The following is a 25,242-nucleotide window of genomic DNA, read 5'->3' as shown; positions in this document are numbered from 1 at the left end:
AAAGAATCATAACAACGGCGTAAGCTTCTGAGAAAACTGCAAGACAAATTTTACAGCTAGGCCGAGTTATCATTTCTCTATCTTTTTACTGGCCTTTTTTGGCCCCAATTACATGGCTGCATAACTTTATCACAACTGATGCTAAGTGATGCAGCTATGTGACTGGTGAAGGAAAAGAGAGAATCATAGAACCATTTAGGTTGGAAAAGACCCGTACGATCACTGAGTCCAACCATAAACCTAACACTGCCAAGTCCTCACCTTCTTCATTGGAGGGGCGAAACCGTCTCTTCAGGTTGGCCACTCCTGTTCATGTTCCTTTGATTTTTTTTAAATAAGAAAAAGAAGAAAGGAAATCATCCCCACATGCTCATAATGGGCAAACCCACAACAGCCCGCTGGATAACACTGGCTAGAAGTCCCAGCCTTCCATGCTGCTTACATGAGGGGGCTGGATATGAACAAGAACACAAACTGAAACTAGAAGGAACAATCCTTCTGCTCTTCTTGAGCCTATGTGAAGCTCCACACTGTGGTCAGTGACAGCTGTCACCACAGATTCCTGGAGAAGAATATGTACATTGAGCATACTGGTTTGTGTACTTGGAATTCAAGACACTTAGCTTTCTTTAGAAGCTGTGTTAAGCAAAGTATGTATCAGAATTAATTTAATGTTTGGCGGCTTATTTCTACTGTTGGAAACTACCAACACTGACAACATATACAATACTGTTATCTGAAAATATGCAGAACTTGTAAGATTAAGCTCTAGAAAACAAAGGAAAATGCTTGAATCAAACACTGTCAGTGAGTATACATGTACGTGTAAGCATATGTAAATCAACAGAACCAGTCAAATGAGTAAACAGCAATTCTAGTAGTTACAGTTAGATCCTTTCACCTGCAAAACATACTCTTGCTTATATGCCACAAACAAATGTGGATGAATGAATGGATAGCTTAATTTCATTAGCACAATGAAACACAATTCCATATATTCACCAATAATAAGGCTCGGTATTGTTACGTCTGGTCTTCTAACCAGAATTTAAGATTAGTCTGACTTAGTAGCAGGAGAGCCCAGTCTCAAGATGTACAGTGGAACTTGTTTATGATACTAGCCTGAAGTTTTTTGGCTTTTTTAAAAACATGTAAGTACATTGCAAAACTACACTGTAAAACTCAAGACAGTAGAAACTGAAACTAGCTGGCTGTTTGCCAAGACAGAGCAGACCCTTTCCTACATTCTGGAAAAGGTACATACAAGCTTAGGTGCCAGAGGATCCAGTTACAGGCCTTGGTACCCCATCCTGTTTTATCATGTAGCTCTTTCTGAAGAATCTGAGTATTTTATAGCCAAAATCAAATCTGAAACTCCCACTTATGGAAGCTCAAGGGATGTAAATCATCTCCTTCCTTTCTGGGCATCCTCTGCCTTCGAATGTGAAACTATTATGTTCACATCAGACCAAATTACCAAGTCTAGATATTTAAAGTCACATTAAGCTGATAACATTGCAATCAACCCTTTCAATTCTTTGATATGCCAGTTTTACCTCCTGCCAGTCTTCTTTATTTCCAATGAAATTATAATAATATAATACAATATAAAGAAACAAACAAAGCAGATCTCAAAACTATCACTGTTATTTCACTGGATTTGCTGTATGTGATTAAGCTTAAAAGCAAGTTGAGTGATCTCTTATACTTACTACTATTTCAGTATTGCACTAACTGCAGCAAGAATCCTTACACCAGCAGACCAAATTAAAATAGAAGTTGAGGTATATCAGCTGGGACTATGAAATGCTATGGTATAATGCAAATATTCTACCTAAAAGGCAATTAGCCAAAACAGATCAGATAAATAAAAATTGGCTCAGGTTAGAGTACCTTCCAGCAAATACACTTGAACTTTTTCTGATGACAAAGCCAACATTTAACAATAGGAACCAGTGGTACCCCTGACTGTTGAAGCTTAAAGCCTTCCACGAAGCACCAGAGATGCTGTGAAAAACATGCTCCTTATGGAGTTTTTTAATCTTTTTATTTATTTTTATTACTGAGGATCTTTGCATGTCAAAACAGAAGCTTCATTAGTGAAAGAATTCATCAGAATTGATCAGCTTCTTACACTTAATTTCTTCTTGATTTAATTCCCACGATAGCAGTTATTTTTCTGTTAATTGTAAGGTCAAAGAGGACCTCATGGAAGCAATAAGCAGCAGGAACTAAACAAACAGAAGACCGGATCTTTAATGCAAATGTGTTTCCTGGAGGAAAGGAGTAAATCAGTGCAGATAATGTAGTACAGAAGCAGGAACAAAGTTTAAAAAAAAATAAAAATCACATGTTCTAAAACAATCTGTTCAGAAGATTTCTCACTGGAACATAAGTAGCTCTTCAAAACCAGTGCCCTGCGGAGGAATTTACATGCTTGCCAAGGTTTAAGTTACTAATCAAAAGCAACAGCTATTTGCTTTGTGGATGAAAAGTTGTGATACTTGTTCAAAAATTTAAAAAACCAAACCAAACAAAAAAATTACAATCATTTTAAGGTACAACACAACCTACACAATGAGAACTCTCTGTATGAGTGTGCACCTGAGACAAGAACTCCAGAATACATCCCCCTTCATTAGAACTTTTAAGAAAAATAACACTGGCAGTATAATTAAGAGGCCTTCAGAGTACCGGACCAGTTCAACTAATGCTTAATGCTTTTCAAATCCAGCAGTTACAAGGTCACATCAGAGTAATTCCACAGCATCTCTCCTGATAACCACACTTCTGGCCTGCTAAAGAACACCACGAGTTTATATGAACAGCTAGAATTTAAAATTTATCTTTAATGACCATAGGGTGTGACTACTTAAAAGTTATATGCATTTTTCAAAATCACTGGTCTACCCTAAATCATTTCCTAACCTTATTTGATGAACCGCTGCTACAGACACCAAGACATCTGATAACTACCAAATATGTTGTCAAATTCATTAGTTTCTGGCCCCAGAAAAGGTTCTCCCTCCATAGAAATTACATATCTTTACACGTAATATCGTATTCTCCCAAGTACATCCGATATAACTTGATCCGTACTACAGAACTCATTGTGTTTCAACAAAAAGACTTCACTCCTGATTAATTCCTACAACTGTTTAGTACAGACATGAAACAAATTCAGTATTGTAAGACTTCTTCCTCCTATTCCACCCCTGTGAAAAAGCAGAAAGAAGCAGATTAGTGAGGCCCTGTTCCTTAAGAAATACATCCATTAATTGATATTGTCATACAGTTACATCCCAGTTTTAAATCTAAAGTTATTATGTCAGCATTTATGTTAAAAATAATGGAAAGTGCTCCAATAGGTATCCCCTCAGAGCATCTCACCTCCAGTACTTTTGACTGAATAGTTTTCTAGTGTACACAAATAATGTGTACACAAGTGTGATTTAGAAAACAGCTCAAACACCAGGAGTGTAGCTTGTTTAACCTAATACAACCAGTTCTCTCAACTGTAACAATTTATAAGAGTAATGAGTAATGTTCCAAAATAACAGCACTATTTAGCACTTTAAAGAAGTTGCTATTTCAAATGTGCTACCAGCTGAACAACAAGACTGAAATGCCTTTTTGGAACATTATATTATAGACATATTTTTCCTTAGGTATTACGATGACTTATTACATAAGCCTGAACAGCTCCTGCAACATCCTTCTCTCACAGAACTTCAGGGAAACATAGATAAGCAATAGTAAATAAAAGAAGAGTCATTCTGAATATCAAACTTCATAAAAAAAATAAATTTGAAAGATTAATTTATAATTCAGTATAAAGCAAAATCAGTATCAAAACAATACTAAGTTTATTCTGTAAAGCCTTCAAAAGTGAAGCATATCTGTTTTCTCTTACAGTTCTGCATAACTGACTCACCATTGTCGTCTTCTCACTTTCTTATCAGACTCCTTGTTCCTCTACCCTGTAGGCATCAGCAGCATGAACTGGTTTCAAATCTGATTCACGGTCAGGAGTTTTACTGCAGGAAGGCTAACTCTGCACTTGACTACAAATACTAAGAGGCTGACAACTCTCTACTAACCAGTGTAAACTGCTATGCTAAAATCACTCTACCAAAATAGTTCCGGTTTTGAGGACTTATCCCAAAAAATTTTCTGTAAAAACACAGGTAATATTACAGGAACATCAATTTAACCTTTATCCATATACTTATTGTTGTTGTTGTGCCTAAGAGAAACTTCCTTGTATTTCTCAAATAACAATCTAGGCTATCCTACAGTGTACTACAGATCTACCGTGGTGGTTGGACTAGATGATGGTCCCTTCCAATCCAAACAATTCTACAATTCTATGATTTCCCTGAAGAGAAAAATAAAGTGGTGGAAACCAGAAAAGTAATTCGACATACATGTAGTGCTTAGAAGCATAAAAACTATTACATTAATTTTAAAAACAAAATTAAAGGCAACACCATTCTAGCTGGCATTGAGGAACAGTAGAACAGTACATTGAGTGCAGCAGGGGCAGAGGAGCGCTTTAAAAGACCTTACGAGAATAAACAAAAAACGGCTTAGCCTATCAAACAAAAATTTAAAGGGGCTATAAGTGAACTCTTAAAAAAAAAACAAAAAAAACCAAAAAAAAAACCAACCAAACAGTTAGGAGAAGGAAAGGTCAGACATTAGCAAGGGAAGAAAGCCACCTGGCCATTTCCAGATAACATGACTAAGTGGACACAACTTGAACTGGCAGGGTTTAACAGGTACTGGAGAAACAACCCATATCCTCCTCAGTAAGCCACCTTTGGCTTGAATATAGGAAAGGGGTTTTCTATTTGTATAATCTAAGGAACCATAAAGCGATAAAAATAACCACATTCTGTTTGTCCTGTTGAATAGGAGATTAAAATAACTGGCAATGTTTTAAGTCATGCACTAGAGGTGGATTCACCAGGTCACAATTGGAAAAGGAGAACTGCCAGTCCTTGATAAGCATGGCAATTACCATTCTTTTATATACAGAACTACTCTAAGGGAGTACAGCTTCCTTACACAGCAATAATAGCATATCCTTTGATTTATACAGTAGTCCTCCAGCAACACAACCAACATCCTGTTTTCATCTTAAAGTACAGCTGGGCAGTTTGTCTACGGGCTTTATTTATCAGAGTTCCTCTGAGTCCCTTCTCATTATGAAAAACAGCACCCTCCAATTTAGCAGCATTTTATCTTCCTGGTTCTTTCCTTCTGAAAATTCCAATATGGTACCTACCTGATCTACAGAGTATATAGATGTATACTAAGTGCTTTGAAACAGTGTGACTGAAGTTTATAAATATTAACTAAAAAAAGTAACACACTTCTCCCACCCAAGAAGTCATGTAACGGCACCCAGGAAAATTCAGAGAAAAAAGGATTTTCTTACTTCATGGCTTTCAGAGGAAAGGACAGAAATACTGCTCGAATGATCTAAACTGTAAAATCTCACAAAGCCCTTAAAACATACACACAAATTCCTGAGATCTGAAACAGTCTCTAAAAGTTCTCCCTGGATTTAGAAGTTTTCCCTGAATATAACAGAGAATCTCTGTAAAATGCCTAAAAGAATGTATGTATGAAAAATTTTTATTAGACACCTCTCAAACTATTTAATAATAATCTCCAAGTATTTAATAATTCTGTATCATGTGTTATCACAATAGTCTGAATCCTGTCAGAAATCCAGTGTTTTCCACATTCCTACCCATGAAAGTAACCAGCCAAATAGCATTTTGAATGATTTAGATGCTCATGCTCTGTAACCATGCAGTAACTCATGAACATGCCATTCACATGTTGTCACACTTTAGAAATAGAAAGACCAAGAGTGCTTAACTGTTAACCACTGTACTTGCTCAAAACAGTTTTAGAAGAAATTGTTGCTTGTTGAATACATTAAATCACTAAAAACTTACAAAATGCAGAATGTATTGCTAGTTATATCCACGAGACATGCACATTTTTTACCAATTTATCTTCAAGCAAGTGGTAAGCACCATGCCAGCAGAATGTCAGTGGAAACAAAAAGGCAATTACTAATACCAATATAGGGCAAACTTCTTAATTAGAAACTAATGACCCTGATTCAAGAGCACTAGAGAGCCTTGAATTTGTCTACACTGGCCAAAGAAGGCCTGGGGTGGGGTGGGCGGTGGGGGTGAAAGGGGAAGGATAGGCAAAATTACCACCAACACAGCTACACCAATAGAAGCTTCAGCGACAAGGTGTGTAGATCAGAACATCACCTAGACCAGAGCTTCTACTCTTGTCTGTAGTGGTAGGAGCTAGGTCAGGGACAAGCTGCAGATAGTTCATTTGCTAAACTTTCTCCAAAATTTATCCCGATTTCCCCAAACTTCACTGCAGTAGATCAGTGCTTCACAGAATGCTGTTATAAAACTAAAGTTAACATGCTGAAAAACAGAGCAGGTAATCAATCTGGAAAAACATTCATCGGCAGCTATCTACACAGATGACAGAAGCAGAAAGAGACACAAACAAGACAGCGCTAAAATTTAGCTGCAAACTCTGTGAAATTGAAAAGTTCACCCCCACTTTACTGAGTAAAACTGTAAGCGCCAGTAACCTGAACCCAATCAACGTCTTCTAAGTGCCCCATTTTCTCTCTCCCAGTAAGGGTTGGGTTTCGAACGCCACTCAAAGGAGGAAATCCATGGAGAGAACTCTGGCTTCATATCGGAGAAAAGATTCGAGTTGTGGCTAATGGCGATCCGGCTGTTCTTTTGACACACATGAAACAACAACCAGAATTTTTAGAATTTTTGTTACATAGATATAAAGTCACTACCGTAGTGCTGCTAGCTTAAAGAAGAAAGGCTCTCTTTAGATCTAGAAATTCAAAGCTGACACTTCAAAAACATCTCCAAACTAAAAGAATATCCTAAGGTGAATACGGGCAAGGGAAAAGGGCCTAAAGCAACAAAAGCCTTGCTTAAACTTAAAAAGAGAAAAAGGAATTACCTCAGAATTTTGTGATTACAAACAGCTTATCACTGACTTCTTCTAACTGAAGAAAAGGACATAAAGAAGCTGCAACAAACTCTACCAGCTCAACAGCAGCAGCAAACCTACTCAGTTCAGAAGACACTTAAACTTCCTCCCACCTAGATTGTCCATAAGGGGGAGAGAGAGGTATGCAACCGTTGTTAATTTTTCTACCACTATCAAAAAAACCAAAACAAACAAACAAACAAAGGGTGGGGGGTGGGAATAGTGAATCGCCATATCCAGCGCCAGATCTCTGAATGAATCAGTCTTTCTCATAAAGAGTCACCAAACCACTTCTTTCTAACTGCCACTTAAATATTTAACTGAAAATATTTGTTAATTTAAGCCACAAATAAATACAACGGTACAAAATACTGGTACAGTTATGTCAGTTTGAGGATGTGATTCACGTTTTCTAACAGAACTCATTTAACTGTCAGAAGCCAGAAGTTTTTTAATGGGTTGAGCTTAATGATTGAATTTTCACAATTTCAACAAATGCTATGCTATGTTTAGCTATCCCTTCCTATCTTTGATAAAGCATCACATGCACTTTTACAAACAGACTGGAGATCTTTCTACCACACTGAGCATTTATTCACATGATACCACAAACTGACTCAAGGAAACACTTACTCTCAGTGTATGACTGAGATGTGAAACGTGATGTGACAGGATGTGAGAAAGACCAATAACTGTAGATAGAGTTTTCCAGAGCTCATTGGGGTTTTATTTTATTTTTAAATGAAAGTTGAAAACTCATAAAACGGTTACTTCTAATCTTGGAGCTTTTGTTCACAGGTAACAGAAGAACTCTTTACATATTCAACCATTTTTCCTTTTTGAGAGCATGTTGCTGGCAAATGAACTGCACACTTCTCAATTAATCAGCGTAGGATTTTGCAAGGGTATTTCTATCTTAAGTTGCTAAAGTTCTTCCAAGTGGCTCTGACAAACATTTGTTTACAAAATAAACAATTCACTAGGCACTTCATTTCCTACTACAGATCTCTGCACCACGAACAGGAAAAGGCAGCATCAGCTTGTCAGAGTACAGACAGATTTCATTCAGCAAATGTGAAAGAAAATCCAGAAGTTCTTCTCTAGCGGAGACAGCATGCAGGACATCTGTCTCTTCTGCAGAAAGGCAGAGCTTTTGACTGACACCATATAGATCGTTCCACAAGACCACTCAGTCAGGGTACCAAGTAATTTTAAAATATCTCCATCTACAGTCAACACGTATAAAATACTGCCTGGCACTGTATAGGATGAAATTTCAGCATTTATGTTATGTGTCATTATTTCCAAACATTCTCAATTCTACCATAAAAACTTATTCTGGATTAAGTGCTGCCTGTAAACCCATTAGCTGGCAGGCTTTACATATCAGAACTACAGAATCCAGGAAAATTTTTTGGTAAGTAAAAGCAGGAAGAAAAAAAAAAAAAAAAAAAAAAGAGAAGCCTTTAAGCAGTATCTTAAAGAACACCATCAGAAAGAAAAAATGAGAACCGATTGATTTGTTTGAATATTTCTAAAACTATCATAGCACCAAACTGCATTTTTCTTCTAAAATAAATCATTGTGTATTTTTATAGTTTCATTTCACATTTACAATTCATTGCATTTCCTTACTTCTCCTTTATTCATTTGAGATTTACGGATAAAGAGGCATTACAGCAGTGTATTTTGGGAGAAAGACTGGAAAGTTTGTAAGAATGTTTGGGCAGTGGAAATATGAGAACAGTCAAAGATGCTTAGAAATAAGACAGAGATTCCAACAGTTCAGACAATGATGTCAGATCCTTATTACTTTTCCAAAATAAGCTGCTTCAGATTCTCTCCTATCCCCCTCACTATTGACAATCAGCTCTGAAGGAGTACTTATAAAATGCTTTGGTTTTTCCATACCTTCTAGATTTTCACCTTGCTTTTCTATAAAAGTGAACAAGCATTGCCTGGTGTGTTGAGACTATTTCAGTAATACCTACGGGGGGGGGGGGGGGGCAGGCACGGCAGGGCATATGTGCCCTACACTGCAGAAGAACAATCAAAACAAAATCCAAAAGTTACCTAGATTTCAAAATCCTCTGATCCCTGTACATATGACTTGGAAGAAAAACAGACCCCTCTCCTCACCCCGCAAAAAAACCAACTAACAAGAAACAGAAGCATTAAGGAACTGAAGGTATAAAGACACATCTGACCCAGTTCCATCAGTTCATTTCTACAACAAATGTCCTGATAACCTGTCATGCAGACATCAAATTAAATATATCTAATTCTGAGGAAGGACAGTATATAATACATTAAGAAAATTAATGCTACTGGCCCAACAAAGTCATAAGTAAACTCTGAGTTAGTTGAAAGGAGAAAAATAATAAAATAAATCCTATTTCATGGCTCTAGCTATCACTGCTCCTCAAGATCTCAGCTCCAAGTCCTGCAATGTCTAAGGCATCACTCAGATGTAGATGAGTCAGCAGACAAGAACAGCAACTTCAAAGACAGCCAATGATCCCTCTTTGAAGTGCCATATGAAAGGGCCTGGGAAGCCCTTCTCCCCTTAAACACTGTAGTGAAAATACTCTCCATGCCCACGTAAGTACAAGGGAATAAGATGCATTAACCTAGGTAAAATGTGATGCATAATATTTAAACACAAAGCCACATTTAGAAAAAGAAGAATCTATAGTTTCAGGGTGAAGTCAGAGGAAGAGAAATCAGAATGGGACACAGGTAAAAAATAACAGATGGAAGGACCAAGCTGAAGGTCCAGGTTCTTTTTAAATCTCAAAATTTAAAAGAATGCACAAGAACAGAATCAAAAAAGCTAAAAGCAGAAGGACTCTATGAAAGAGTTTAAGGACAGGGTCATACATTGCAAAATAGTCTAAGCTTCCCAATGTTTAAAACCAGAACAGTTAAGGTGCCTTAGGAACTGTTATAATTCTTCAAAGTTCCTAAGCATGATCTACGAGAAAGGCTTTTAGAAAAGAAGCAGTAGCACATTGAAGTTTAAGATTCAGCAAAACAGGACTTTCTCCAAATAGTGAGTACTTTAAAAAATGAATGAGGTAAAAATAGCTCAAGGAGGGTGCCAAGGATGGAATTAGTGAGGCTACTTTGTAGCGTGGGTGGAAGGAGAGGATCAAAATTGCAGGCAAGGGGAAGTGAGACACCATGAATCAGAAACCAGCAGAGGATACAGACAAGTTTATGTCTGGAGACTTCATAGAGTAAACAGAGAAAGCAATAACTCTTAAGGAACGAAAGTTTAGGAACCTAGGGACAACTTTCAACACATAGCAGTACTGATTTTTGAGGAAGTAAAAGTTTCTGAATTTAAAAAAAAAAAAATAATTGTCAAAGCCCAGATTTCCGTCATGGCTTGAATTTCTGATTTCACACAAACTCCTGAAAATCATCAGAAATTCCACCTCTGGAAATTCTACCTACTACAAAATCACCGTCAACTAACTAATGCCTTGCTTGTCTTGCAAACTAAAGAACTAAAAAAAAACATACATCCATGCAACTAGTTTCTATGCTCTCAAAGCCAGAATCGTTTCATATTTAATTCTGCACAACACGCATTTTTAATTAAAAGAACAAAAGGTTTAAGTCCATAGCTAGTAGTGAAGAAGGATGTACTTCATTTTTGCCTGAAGGGGTTACAACCCAGCACAGTGAGTTGTAAACATTTGTTTTCTCAACTTTGTTACTAACAGACATTTTGGCTCCTCTATTTTTTTTACTAGATCCAGAGACAAAACGTTGTTCCTCCCAAGTAAAAAATGCTTTCAACCTTGCTGTGACAAGGACAGTTAAACAACAGATACCTCAGCAGATTATCTTCTACCTGCAGTATTACATCCAATTGTTTTGTCAGTCTAGTGTGACAGTACAGAAGGACTGTACTAGGTTTTACAAAGGTCAAGAGCAATACAATGATACTTAAACACATGGTAAAATAGTAAACGACAAAACCCAAACTTGACACATTATTCTTCCCTATTGCCCTCCTAATTACCTTGAGACCTACACATAGAAAGTTATCTGGGCAATAATAACACAAAGTTTCCACTGCTACCCTGCTGATGGTCCCATATACTGGAACATTCTTATTTAACTCACTTTATTCAGCAAAGCTCCCAGCACATCAAACTGGGGTGGGGGGAAAAGGCAAACTGGATGCAACATATAATAAAAAAACAATTTATTTTATGAAAATTACAGAAAAAGCAGTCCCTCCAGGCAACTTTGTCAATAATATGTTTGTATTATAGGGACAACTGAAAGAGATGCTTATGCCTTTCCCATAGCAAAACACTTAAAAGTTACCTGCTAAAAACCCATGTACAGAGCCTTAGTCTTTGGAAGAAAATGCATCTGAAGGTCAGACATGAAAGCCAGGTAAAATACCAAAAGGGAAAATTTATTCCCAACAGGAAACAAGGCCCAATAAATCAATATTCAGGAATATTAAATTGAAAGGGGATTTGATTTTGAAGAAAAATACCCATGTTTCTAATGCTGATATTTTGAGATGGAGTGGTGGGGTTTTTTTTAATTAAGACAGTATCACTTTGCAGGAAAGATGTAGGGCAAAGAACAAAATCTGTACCATTGTTGGTATTTCAGAAAAATTCAAGCTCACAACATTTCTTGTTTAGCACAGAGTAATTGCTTGCATTGTTTGGGGAGAAGGAGAGGTCTGTTTGTTTGGTTTTAAATAAGATTGATCTATGTTTTCCAAACCAAGTAGTTAGACTTCCAGAATAGAAATAAAATCCAAAGAAACGTGCAGAGAGCATTTTTAAAATACAGCTAAGAAAGTACAGCTTGGAAACTGTATCTTCAATGAAAACCTCTGTAGAACTAAAGCTTCCAACAAAACCAATGCTTTCTCACAGAAGAAAGTTTATGCCTAGCTAAAAATATTCCTGTGCTCTATTTTCTTTAACTGAAAATAGCAATCCTGACAACCCTAGTCTTGCAGCACAGTCGACATATATGCAAGCTCCCCAGGGAAACATTTCATAGAGATTAGGGGATCCATCCTTTAACCATCTACAGCACTCTGATCATTTACAACCACCCAAAGATACATATAAACGTACATGCCCCTTCTGAACTGGATAACCTCCCAGCAAATAAAAAACAAATCCAGGAATCCTCAATTCTGTAAAGATTCCCATGGTATTCCACTTCTGATGCATAAAGTGTTTCTTAAACTATGAAAAAAAATGCATGTTTATCCACTAGTCCATCACCATGCAGATTTTAACTCAGAACGCACCTACTGGAACTCCAGTTAGTAAATGTTTAAGTTTACTTTCATACAAAGAATTGCAGTTTTAACTGTGGGATCTTACCTTAGGAGAGAATTCAGGTGAAACCTCAAGTTTTTAATTGCTTGTTACAGCTCAAAACAGCATGGGGTGGTTTTCCCCCTTGAACTCTCCATTGTTGCATGCTGCACAGTCAGTTTCCTCTTCATTGTGCTAATGCTGGGCACGGCCACAGAACTCTACAGGAGTCTAGGAGCCAACATCTCGGCTTCTTGTCATCCTCTAATGCCCTGACGTCAGCTCTCTGAGTTTTAGAGCAGTACATAGTGACAGCAAATACTCACAGTAAAGAGCAACTCTTTCTCAAACAGCAGGCAGCTACGTGAACTTAAGTCAGAGTAGCAGGTCAGCTGTTGGGGAAGCAAGTGAGAGCCAGGTGAAAAGAAAGCACACAAGCAGATCTGTTTTAACTTGCAAGCAGCCATAAAAAAGAACACCCAGCATTCCTTGTATCCACTCCATTAACAGAGCAACTCCTCATGTTGACTTGTTAATTTCTAGGAAAAAAAAATATTTAGTTGAGCAGGCATGAACATTGTTACAACTCCCATGGCTGGCTGGATAATTTGCTCCCAACACACATAAAACTACAACAGCAGCAGCTAGAAACAACAGCAATCAAGCTAGAAAAACTTGCATGCTTAGAAACTTTCTTCCAAGCTACAGTCAAGAAAGTCAGAAGCAGTACCGGACTTCATGAAGGGAGACCTATTTAGATGTTGCCAGGTTGCAGGAGAAAACATTTATTTGTGACTTTAAAATATTCCTAGTGAGTTAATTTCTCTGTCAGATGACAGGAATCCTGTAAAGATCTCCAGTTTCCTCTGGAATCTAAGCTTTTGGTCCCCTACAAAAGACGCCTTTTGGGCTCTTTTCTTCTTCCACCCAACACAGATGCGCCTACCCAACACAAACAGTGATCTTCAGGTTTACATAAACACTGTAATCACCTTCAAAGTTCACAAAAAAAATCCAGTAACAATAGAAAGAAAAAAACCTACCCTAAGATAACACTGAAACCCACCTTCCAGTCTCAAGCACTTTTTCCCCTCACTTGCTTTTGATACCTCACTAACGACTAGCTCTCACTTTTCCTTTTCGCAGGATACCATCACACTTGGACAAAGCTTTGAAATAACTCTGCTGATTTCTCTATTTGTGTATTACCCTCCCACACATTTTTTCACCCTAGTATCCACATTCCTCAACCCCCTAATGTTTCCTTGATCTCATTCCCACAGCAACACACTCCAACAGTGAACATTACCACTGACTACTCGATAGGCACCCAGCTATGACTTCAGACTTGACAAAGTTTGAGTAATCAAACCAGCTTTTAAATACAATGTTCAGTTCATGGCACCACTGTGTCATGCAACTATTTGACGTTGCCTTGGTTAAGGCAGATCCATTAACAAGAACAATATAATGACCTCAAGAAGTATTATGTGTATGTTCAGAACTCAGTTGTCAAATTACCCCCTGGAATGATTAGCATTCAAGTGGCTCCTGATAGGGATTCACCCACAAAGTAGCTAACTCCACGTTTCAAATGGCCAGCAAACTCTACCGTCACAAATTCTCAAAGTTCTTTCCATTTTGTTATTCCTCAATTTGTTGATCTTTATCAGGGTCATGGGGGTGAGAAATAAATGAGCTATTTATCTTGAAGTCTTCAGTCTGAGAGATAAAGCACATCTAAGATTGGACTACTTGTTAGACCCATGCCAGCCCAACTTCTGATCCTAGATAGTGCTACCATTTAGTATCACAAGCCCAAAAGGTCTTGCATTTATTCATAAATATACGTATACAATAACGCAGTATACAGAGCAATAGCAACAGCTAATTCGTTGCAAGATAAAAATGTAGTTTCGGCCCTGACCTAAATTTCACCAAACTGAGCAAATTTAGACACACACACCCCAATCTGCTGCTGTGGCTTGGCAACAGAATGATTGGTTTGAAGCTATTGCTACATTTTCTGTCCCATCCCACGCTCCACAACAAGGAGGACTTTCATTCATACTTGAACAAACCTGTGGCTCTGTTGTGAACTGACTCAACCAACAACGTGAAAGGGAGGCAGAGAGCTCAAAACAGTATTCTAAGCTTAATGCCAGGCACTTCTCAACACTGAGCCACAGCTGATGTCTCCAGAGATCCATTATCTGAAATGATTTGATAAAAACTCAACGGTTACACACACAAGAGAAAAGTTACATTTCTTGTTCTTTCTGAAAACATCTCTCACTTCCCCAGCCAGCCCTAACCATGTGAAAAAGCCTTCTCTCCTGTTCCTCTTATCAAACTTTTCAAATACATTCACCAGGCCAAGCAATCAGGGAATGAGAGCACGAAGGCACACACGAGGAGTGTTTCTGGCAGTAATCTAACCAAAGCTTACAATACAGTTCTTCATTGTAAAAGCCTGTGTCAACTAGTGAAATCTACTTGGTAATGTAAAAATTTATTTACTCCAGGGCACAGGATTGCTATCCAGCAACAGCAGGAAAATTGTGTTCAAGAGGCAGGATACCAACCACAGACACTTTTTTATTTTTTTTAAAGTATTAAAACACACATTTTCCTATCATCCCGTAACACAGCCAATACATAAAGCCAATTCAGCTCTGTGATGAACAGGAGCAGACTGTGTCAACTGGCCTGGCAGGAGCACAGCGTCATGAGTGCTGCTCAGACTCAAGGCAAGATAGATGAGCTATAAAATGCCTTAAAAGTAGGTCCAGCCAAGTTTCTTCTCCTACCAGAAGAAACTATGTGTCATGTCCAGCCGGTTACTGGGCACACCTCCTATTCACCATATTCCAAAAAAATCCCAGCCAGTTACCAGGCACACCTCCTATTCACCATATTAAAAAAAAAAAAAAAATCCATCAGAAGCTGTTTTTAAAAATCTTTACTGATTTACTTTGACTGGATGGTGAGAATAACACTGGCATACACCCCTGCATTTTTCCCCCAAATTCAAACAAATATTTTTATCCACAACCAGTTTTAATAACCAGTTTTTGAACAGGAAAGCATAATCCCGCATGCAAAAACATTGTCTTCCAGGATATAATTACAGGATCCTTTCCCAAACCTTGTCCTCATAGAACTGATAACAAAATTCCATATTGAAGAGCCACAAATGATTCAGTTACATAGAAGTTCCAAGGCTAAATAAACATCAATGCTTGAAAACTCAGAAAACACCTTCAACACCTCTATCCTTCTTGGCAGTTAGCATAAATAGGCTTTCCAAGCTGTGAAAAATTATCAGTAATTACACCACATAACTTCAAACAGTGATTTAAGAACACACTTACTGGGAAACAATTGTCAGCTGTGGATTAACAACATTCTCCACATGGCCAGACAGGTGAAGAAGAGATATAATGCAGTATCATATCACTTGGTAATTCATTTAAAGAAAATTGCTATTTCACCTGAAATTCTTCCCAGATTGCACAATTTTTCCTATCATCTCCAAGAGAGAACCGCAGTACTGCTTACTATTCAAAAACGTATCTGTGGATCATTTTCAGTAAACTGGGAGTTGGCATTTTTTTTCCCTCAAATCCAGCATTGGGATGAGCAAATGAGACCATCTTCAGGAAATAATTAAGACTGCCAATAAAGAACTCCTGTTGTAACAAGAAAGGAATGGTAAACTGATTTCTTAAGTACCAAATTACATGGGAACAGCTGATAAAAGGCCTGAAAAAAATATCTGCAGGGCTAACGAAAATAAGCACTGCTGTTAGCTACACGTCTTTCAAAACTGAGACGTGAATGCTGACAGATGCTTGAAGTCACATTAAGGGAACAGACTACTTTTCCTGACTTAGAGAAGTCAAGCAGCAGCCAAAATTCACTACAACCAACAGCTTTACAGCAGGCGATAGGCCCCGAGAAGCTGTCAGACCAACCAAAACTTTAATTGTGCCTTTTTTCTTGTTTTCATGTTCCTGCCCACAAGTAAAACCGAGGACCTTCAGGACACACTGTTTTAGTCACTTCCTAACCTGGTATCATGCTCTACTATCATACGCTCAGTCCTTTCAACTGTGCTTACGTCCCCAGAGTCTTAAAAATGCAGTAATTATCTATACTGTAATTATACCTTCTACACTGATTAACAATATAAACTTCATTTCTCAATGGCCATACATAAATGTGGAATTGCCACAAGGCCCTAAGTGAATAAATACCCCTCCTCTACGAGCCTTCTGTATTCCCTATGGTCATGATGTCAAACTGATCTGATTGCTACTGCAAATACTACAGTAAATTACCATCAACTGCACCTGTTTATCTTGTATTCACTTGGTCAGAAATCCAATGAATCCATTTTTGCATATGATACGGAAGCTGCAAGAAAGTCTTGGTGTTAAAAAATACACTCACCATGTATTTTGTCCCTTCTATTTACAGATAACTCCAGCAGTCTTGTCAGTATTTTGAATCTCTCAAGTTCCTACTGAAGTTATTGAGTGAATGAATTTTCTTCAAACATACCTCACCACCTAACTCAAACAGAAGTCCCCCTCCTCCTGATCTACAACTGGGGTAGTTTTACTTAATTTAAAAATACGTTCTTTAAAGTTACATCTTCTGACAGATTATAAGCAATTCGTGAGAGGAGCCTAACATTTAAAAACAAACCAACTCTTTTACTTCTCCCAACAGATGCTGCTTGTTTATTTTTTTTCTCTTCCAACACGGGCAGTTACCAAAGCACCGAGAAGCGCCCAGCTCTCCCACGCCGCTACCACCGCTCTTACGCAGAGAAGTGGGAGTTGACACACGCGCCCCTTACAGATGGTCACACTGGTAAAGTTCGCGTTTCAGGGATTTCACAGAGGAGCCGATCCCGACACCGGAGTGCTCCCCGACAGGTACTGCACTAGCGGTTTCTGGCAATACCGCAGCCCGCCAGAGGTACCGGGACGGCGACGCCGGCAGGCAGGTCACGGCTCGTCCCTGGGGGAATGCCCCCGGCGAGGGCTGGCGGTACGGCCCGCACACGCCCGCCGCTGCTCCGCCAGGCAGCGCCGAGGAGGGCGCCGGCGACCCGACGGATTGTCCCGCAGCCCCGTCCCGCCGCAGAGCCCGCCTTCAGCCTGGGCGGCCAGCCGCGATTCCGTCGAGGCGCGGGAGACGGCGCCCAGCCCGCCTGCTCCCGCCGCGCCGGCAGCCGTTTAACGGTCGCGCTGCTCCATCCGCCTCCCCGCTGCCGGCTCGGCTCGGCTGAGGAGCCGCCGTCCCGCGCGGAGCTTCCGCCTCGCTCCCTCCGCCGCCGAGGGCAGGGAAGGGGCGCCCGCACCGGCCCCCGGCGCTGGGGAGCCGCCTCTCGCCCCTGGTCGCCTCCCAAACGCCGCATCGCACAGCCGGACGCGCACGGCGCCGGCCTCCCCGCCCCGAGCTGCCCCCTCGCACCGCAGCTCACCCCTCACCTCACCCGCCCTCGCACACGGCCCGGCGTGACCGCGGTTCCCCGCTGGAGCCGGGGGGCGCCTGAGCCTCCCACCCCTGCGGAGAGCCGTGCTTACCCTGAGGGCGGTGGGGCGGCCGCCTGCGGAGCGCGGCCGTCCATGCCGGCGGCTGGGCGAGCGCAGGTCGGCTCTCGGGGCAGGGCGGGCGCAAGCGCTGGGACCCGCCCGCACAGCGCCTCGGCTCCCCGCCTCACCTGCTCGGGGCGGGCTGAGGAAGGCGGCCCCGCTCTGCCGCCCCCAGCGCCGCCTTGCCCCCGAGCCCGGGCATTCCCCGCTGTTTACAGCGCGGCCATGGGGCGCCTTCGCGGGGCGGCGGCCACGCACACGGCTCCGCTGAGCTGCCTGCGCCGGGGCGGCCGCTCGCTGAACCACAGCGGAGGGGGGTAAAACCACAAAAGCAAAAAAAAAAAAAAGGCCAACCAAAAACAAAAACAACAACAAAAAAAAAACTTTGCGGCGAGAAACCTGAAACGCGGAACCTTCCCTGCTCCGGCACTCGCGGAGAAACAGAGACTCCCTGTTCCCGTCCCAGCTCCTCCCTCTCTCCCTCTCTCGCTGCCCGCCCGCCCGCCTCCACACGCCCGGCTCTCCCTCCAGCGGCGGACCGACGCCCGGCCGCTACCGGGACGCCGCTCGGCCTCGGCCCCGGCCGCGGGCTGCCAGCGGCCAGCGGGGGCAGGGCCTCTCCTCTCGGCTGGAATTTTCCTCTCCCCGAGCGAAGCGTCCCGGCGGCCGCCTCGGGCTCAGCCTTTCCCCATTCCAGCCACCAGGGCGCGGGGCGAAATCCCTACAGGTGGGGAGAGCCAGGCGGGGAGACCGGGGCAGGGGCGGCGGTGCCCCCCCGCGGGGGCACCCAGCGCCCTCAGGCCAACGGTTCTGCTCCGCGATCAAAGCCAGGCCGCCCTGCGCCCGTTGCCGAGCGCGCCGGGGACTTGTCCCGGCTGAGGGCGCTGAAGTTTGCTTGCGGTGGTCCCCCGCAGCCCTCGTCCCTGCCCGCCGGCGGGCGGCCTCCGCCCCGGGGCGGGCAGCGGCGCGTCCCGCGGGTGCCTGCGGCCGCCGAGCTGGCTGCAGCGGCCGAAGCACGGCGTGGCCTACTCGTGTCACGGGGAGCTAACCACCGGTGCTAAGAGTGGTTTCAGCTACATCTTCGGCTTGCTCTTTGGGCGTGACGGCACCTCAGTTGTTTCTGTGTGACAAGCTGCTCCTTTGCAATATCTAGTGAGCAGATCTGGCAGTACGTGCTACGTAGCCGTCTCAGCCCGCAGCACCTTTCCGGCTGTGCCGTGGCATCAGGAGATGATATTGCATAGTAAAATACAACTCTCTATGCAGGTAATATTTTGGCCAGCACTTAACAGAAGTTGAAAAATAGCTAACAACAAAGCATTTATACCTTTTTTTTTCCATAGGGAAAAAGGAGAACATTGCATTCTAGTATCAATGTCCTTTTTCTGCCTAGTTCTAAGATTACATAGCTGGAAAAAAAGATTATAATCGACCGTTCTGTGTTAATATTATTCATAATATGGCCATTGTCTCGTATAACACTGTATATAGTATAATAAAGATATTGTACTTTAATAACATTTTGCTTCTCCCTGCGTGCCCTTCTCATTTGTACTGTCCTTCTTCAAAAAGATTTTCTGCTGCTTTTACTTTCTGCTTCTTCAGTAGAGGTTAAATAACCCTGAAGCTGCCTGTTTTGACAGACCCTAGAGGTTGTTCACACCCTGAATAACCACATGCCATTATCAGGCACACCCTATTAATCTGTGTACGTTTCTTAAACCAAAAAATTAATCACTGATGAGTCAGGTGGATTTTCCATCGTCCAGTTTTCAAAGAGATGGTGTTGAACAAATTGATCAACAAGAAGAATCTGAAGAACAATCCCACTGAAGACCTTATGTAAGTCTTCGACCCTTCTTCTCTTTTGACAGTCCACTTTCTTTTCTCACGCTCCTCAAATTGTTTGGCAACTTCCTAGGTTAAGATGAAGGCTGACAAATAAGTCCTTTGTATGTTGACTGTTCCTGCAGTAAGGGTAGGGTAACTTTCTGCATTCAGAGCATAGCCTCAGTTTAAGTACAAAAGAACTTCATGTTTCCAACCAGCTACTTCTTGGGTGAAACCATTAAGCGACTGCATCTGCTAAATAGTAAAGAACCTCACATGTTGCAAAGGTGTGAGATGATTCAACACTACAGTGCTCTTTCAACTGAGCTGAAGACCATCATAATTGGAATAATTACAGAAGTTGGTGTGAAGTTGTCATCCCTTCTAATCGGCTTTGCTGGACCACCAACAGATAAGGAACTGTTGTACCATTCTCTTTAAAATCTCATTTTTGGCAAGTACTAATGCCATGAAGATTGCAATCTATTGAATAGCTCACATGGGCTAATAATAGAAACTCAGCAATGCCAGGGAGAAAAGGGACATCAGGGAAATAACCTAAAAAGATTTGTTAGTGGTGGCAATTTCCAATAGACTGGGGAATTAGCTAAAAAAGCAGTTCACTGAATAACGCCAGTCTCACTTAAGAGGGGAGAGGTTATGCTTATCTTCTTACACTACCACTTCTCTTGTTCAAATCTCGGTTGTTAACCAAACATGTCTGAAATGCTGATCACTAGAAACACTGTAGGCTCTAAACTTGAGTGCCTGCAGACCATGTTCTGCAGTGACAGTTTTATGATGACTAGACTTAAATTAGTACGTTTTATGAGATACTGGAGATACCTTTGTCGTAGGGATCTCAGTTTTTAAAAACAAATTCTGGACTCCTGTGGCACTTTATTTTTTAACAATAGAAAATCAGTTCTGTGTTCGAGTTTCATAAGATGTTAACAGAGTCAAACTCTCTTTTTTTATTTTTCTATTTTTACAAAGTTCACAACTTTGTCCTGAACTCAAAATGTTACTCATATAAAGCAAATGTAACTCATACACGATAAAGAGAAGGCTGCAAGAGGGAATACCAAGTAAATGGGCTATAAATACACTATTCATGTCTCTCCAATTGAACAGTCAAAACAAGGAACATTTAAAGAAAAGTTCCCTAGCTTTTTCAAGCTGATCTGCGAAGATATCATTGTAGCAGTTACCGAAGTGGCAGGTTATTAATTGCACAGTTGCAATAATGTCATCCTTTGTCTATGGTTTGAGGTAAAACAATCATTTAGCTGGAGGCATTCATCCGGGTGACAAGTCGGCACCCCCTGCACTCAGTAAATGTACTTGGTGCCATTGTATATTCAGTATCAATGTTTGCAGATTAATACCCCGTTCTGATTACTGTTAGCATAACCTTCAAGTTACGCTTGCAGTGAGAACTGTTAATTCCAACTGCTATTTGAAGGAGAACCTCTATCGTAGGGAGAGACTTGGAGTTCCAGGCAGCTTACTAAGTATGGGGTTTTCATACAAGTTAAATTACTAAAAAGAAAGTCCTGCCTGTTCTGAAAAAGCAGTAATATCCCATGGCATTTTTCAGAACAGTCAGGAGTTGTCCTAGATGGCTTTGGGAAAATGTCCGTGCCTCCACCCCCGCCGTAGGATAGTGCTTGTGGCTGCTCTCCTCTGTTCAAGAGGGTGCCAGAAATGTGGAATACAAATATTTTGGGATGAAAGATGCTGCAGAAATGTAACAGACCATATGATTTCAAACAGGTATGCCCATTATTGCCTGTGGTGAAAGCTATTAGAAGTGTTAACAGACCACAGGAGTCTTCCGATATTTTTCACTATGGTAAAGGTCTGTTCACAAGGTCTTTCTTTTTAAATTTATTCATATACAACAGCGTATTAGTGGCATTTTGTGATATAAGGATGTGACCTGAATGCTCTCTTAATGTAGTGTTGTACATAGAAAATCATACTGTATCACACAGTAGTTGTTTTGAATAATATTGTGCAATGTAGGTGTGAAATAGAATATGGAATTGAAGGGTGTCTTCCTTGTTAAATTAATTTTATGATGCATAATTAAAATATATTAGAAAGCTGAGCTGTTTTATTCTGCCAGTATAGCAGACATGATAAAAATCAGGTTTTTACCCTTATAGTATAAATATAAACCAAGGAATTATTATACGAGTTGCTTTTGTTTAAATGAAAACTAAATCGGTATGTAATTTTTTTCTACAGAGCAGGCAATCCGCTTACATCGCGTCCTGTTGAACAGTTGCCTTTTCTGCGTTTGCATTCCAGCATGTGGGTGAGGTTTTGGGAAGCATGCGCACACATGCATATAGCCACTGAAAGTATTGCTGTAGGCACAGGGACAGGTTTTTGTGCCCATCTAAACTGTGCGCTTAATGGAAGAACACTATAGACGTCTCATCTCTAAATACACAAGAGGAATAGTAAGCATTTTGTTAACACCTTTTTTCTAAGGAGCTCAGGGAGCATTTCTAAATAGTAAAATGTTACCACCATAAAGAAGTTAAAATTTTTATTTTTATTTCTATTTCTCATGTTAAATAACCTCAGTGCCTGGAGATTACACAATTTGCTAAAATCACCGCTAGTTAACAGCACGACTGGGATACCACTACTTTATATCAAAACTAGTTGTATTCTCTGCTCTCACCAGCAGAAGATCTTAAACAAAATTGGATTACAATAATAAATGGCATCTGTCTGGGTGGACCCTACATTTTTCATTACATGGAAAATTATAAAACTGGTTTTAAAATGAGTAGGCTCAAAATTTGCATCAGAGATTTACCAAGTAGGGCACTGATACATGGATTTGATAAACATCTGAGCATAAAGACATCCTATGCAATGCATTGATGGATTTATATTCAGTTTATGGTAGGGCTACTGATTTTTTAAAATTAGAATAGAACAGAATAGTTCAGTTGGGAGGGACCTACAACCATCGTCGCATCCAACTGCCTGACCATGAAGAATGACTTATCTCCTCTTACACAAGGCAAAAGTAGAAAATTGTTCAAGTTAGGACTGTCCTATCTATGTGACCCAAAGTAATATTAAAATTACCCTACAGCTGGGTTTGTACTGGCGTACTGCTTTGCAAGGGAGTCCAATTACAGTAACTGAAGTGTCACAGACTCTGCTAACCTAAATAGGATTACACAGGTAGTACCATTTAGTCTTTGTGTTTAATGTTATATTTTAATAATTTATGTGTAGGTCATATCTATGCTGGCCACCTACACAAAGACAGGTTTCACCCTGCGAAGGAGATGGATCACATTATTCTAAATTGTAAGCAATGAAGTTGTCTGTTGAACACTTTGCCTGATAGATGAACTACGAATACGACTACAAAAAGGTACCCCATATACTGTCAGATATAGGACTAAGTAGTTTTTGCCTTTTATAGAGGTTTTTCCCAATAGTTGCTACTACATTTAATAGTAAATGCAGGGTCAGATCCAAAAATATTTTCTTCTTTCATGAATACTGTCCCAAATATATTTTGCTCCTGCGTACATTACAGGCATTTACGTTCTTAGAGATACATCGTCCTTTTGCATCATATTTAAGATTAGCATGATACTATGATGCATTTCCATTGCTACCATTCTGGTTTTCCTCTGCTAGTGTTTTATTTTTGCCTTTGGATCATCAAGGTAAATGTTTTACCACATTACATGTCATGATTTGTAAGTTATTTTGCTTGTTGAACAGTATTTTTGGGAATGCATTAAATAACAATTAGTGAGGTATTCATGTGGAATAATTTTGCACTTGAGTAATATTAGAAAGCTTCAGATGATGCGGAGCAGTGAGTGATTTAAGCTATAGAATCACATATGCCCTGAAGTATCCCGTTGCAATGTTAATTATTTTTTAAAACAGCTTTGTCTAATGCTTTCAACTCACGTTAACCACAATAGCTGCAATAAAGGACAGGTAACAGTGAATTTAAATGTTAATCTTACCTAGGGTTTAAAAGAAACTACAAGTTCACTAAATTGCTATCATGCACTAAATTTACAAATTATGAATGTTCATCTATAACTAGGAAAGTATGCTGTGCAAAAATCCTCAACACTGAAGTCTGTAAAGTCTAAACACTAAAAAATAGTTATGAAGAAAAACACCTTTGGAAAAAAATAGATTCATAATATTTGTTCAAGTGATTAGTAATGCATTAGCTTATGTCTTATTGTATCATAAAATAACACTAGAAGAAACATAATCTCCTTTTTCTATTAGAAAAGTACACTTAGATCCAGAAGAGATTTGGGAATTTCTTCAACAGAGATACAGAAAATGTAGCAATAGCTAAGCTATCAGTAGAGGAGTTATCTTAGGTCCTGAAAGCTATATTGCTATGGTTGTACTGTATCATGAAAGCAAGATATATTAGCCCAGGAGAAGCTTTATGCTGCAGAAATTTGTATCTCTTGGTACTTCAGCTAGCTCGCTCAGAACTAGCTTGGGTAACTTCACAGGGCTCAGGCTTTCTGGACATCCTCTGAGGCACTCCATACATTTAGGTGGAATCTAGTGCCGTATGTTAAGATGCTTTTGAAGCATGGAGAGGGAGTTAAATACTTAACTTGGATGTTACGAAATGCATGATTAGACAACTGAATAAATGGGGAGGAGAGAGGGAAGAGGCACTCCTCCTCTGGGACGCTAACAAGAGAAGAGATGCTGCTCTGTGTGCAGCATGCTTATTCAGGTATGCTTTAGGGACCTACTGCTGGAACGGACCCCACATCCGAGCTCCAAAGGGAAGTACTTATCTTGTCTGTTTTAAACACAAGATGGTACTGAGATGTTCAGCACAGACAGATTCAAGATAATTCTCGTCACGTGAATTGTAGGGACCTGGAGAAATCTATTTGTCAAAAAAAGAGGCTCATCCCACCTTCAAATGGTGGCAGTTTCAAGAATACCACTCTGGACCAAGTTCCATTCAAGTCGCACTGTAGGCACATATGCCACTTCATAGATCCAGTGCTCTAAGCTTTTAGAAAGCTCTTTTTTTTTTTTTTCCAATAAACATTTGAATAAAAGTTATGAACAGATACTTATATAAAGGCTTCAGTCAGAGTACCCGGCTGAGTTTGCCAACTGTGATAATTCCCACAACCTTTTCAAAGACAATTTCCAAGTACGTCACTTATTGCTATGATTCTAAGAAGCAAGAATGAACACAGATGGGAGCTCAAGGCTGTGAACTCCAGCTGAATTTGGCTTTATGTCTAGTATTTGCCTAATCAGGGGGAGATGAAACATTAGTTGCAGAAATTCTTTGAGGTCTTCAGCTGAAAATTATTATTGATCTGAGTTTGAGAGTTTGCATAAATAATTTCAAGTCATTTCAAAGC

General features: G+C 40.3%; 1 protein-coding gene across 5 annotated transcripts in view; it reads right to left on the bottom strand.

Annotated features, from left to right (window-relative positions):
* The window catches only part of COBLL1 (cordon-bleu WH2 repeat protein like 1), an 86,384-nt gene extending 67,962 nt beyond the window's left edge, over nt 1-18,422 (bottom strand). For 3 of the 5 annotated variants that reach the window (XM_087730606.1, XM_087730608.1, XM_087730607.1), the window contains exon 1: nt 17,981-18,159. In XM_087730606.1, the coding sequence (XP_087586732.1) occupies nt 17,981-18,024 (44 nt within the window). In that variant the 5' untranslated portion in view covers nt 18,025-18,159. Of the gene's footprint in view, nt 1-12,446; nt 12,577-17,980 lie in introns of those variants that run through there. The other 2 variants (XM_087730611.1, XM_087730610.1) reach the window with 2 other exon arrangements.
* Nucleotides 18,423-25,242: the final 6,820 nt, after the last annotated feature.

Source organism: Nipponia nippon, unplaced genomic scaffold (assembly GCF_047370975.1).
Source record: "Nipponia nippon isolate SJK-2023a ecotype South Korea unplaced genomic scaffold, ASM4737097v1 scaffold_5, whole genome shotgun sequence".
Taxonomy (NCBI): Eukaryota; Metazoa; Chordata; class Aves; order Pelecaniformes; family Threskiornithidae; genus Nipponia; species Nipponia nippon.
Note: the sequence above shows the minus strand (reverse complement) of the source record. Positions and strands in the feature narration are given on the sequence as shown.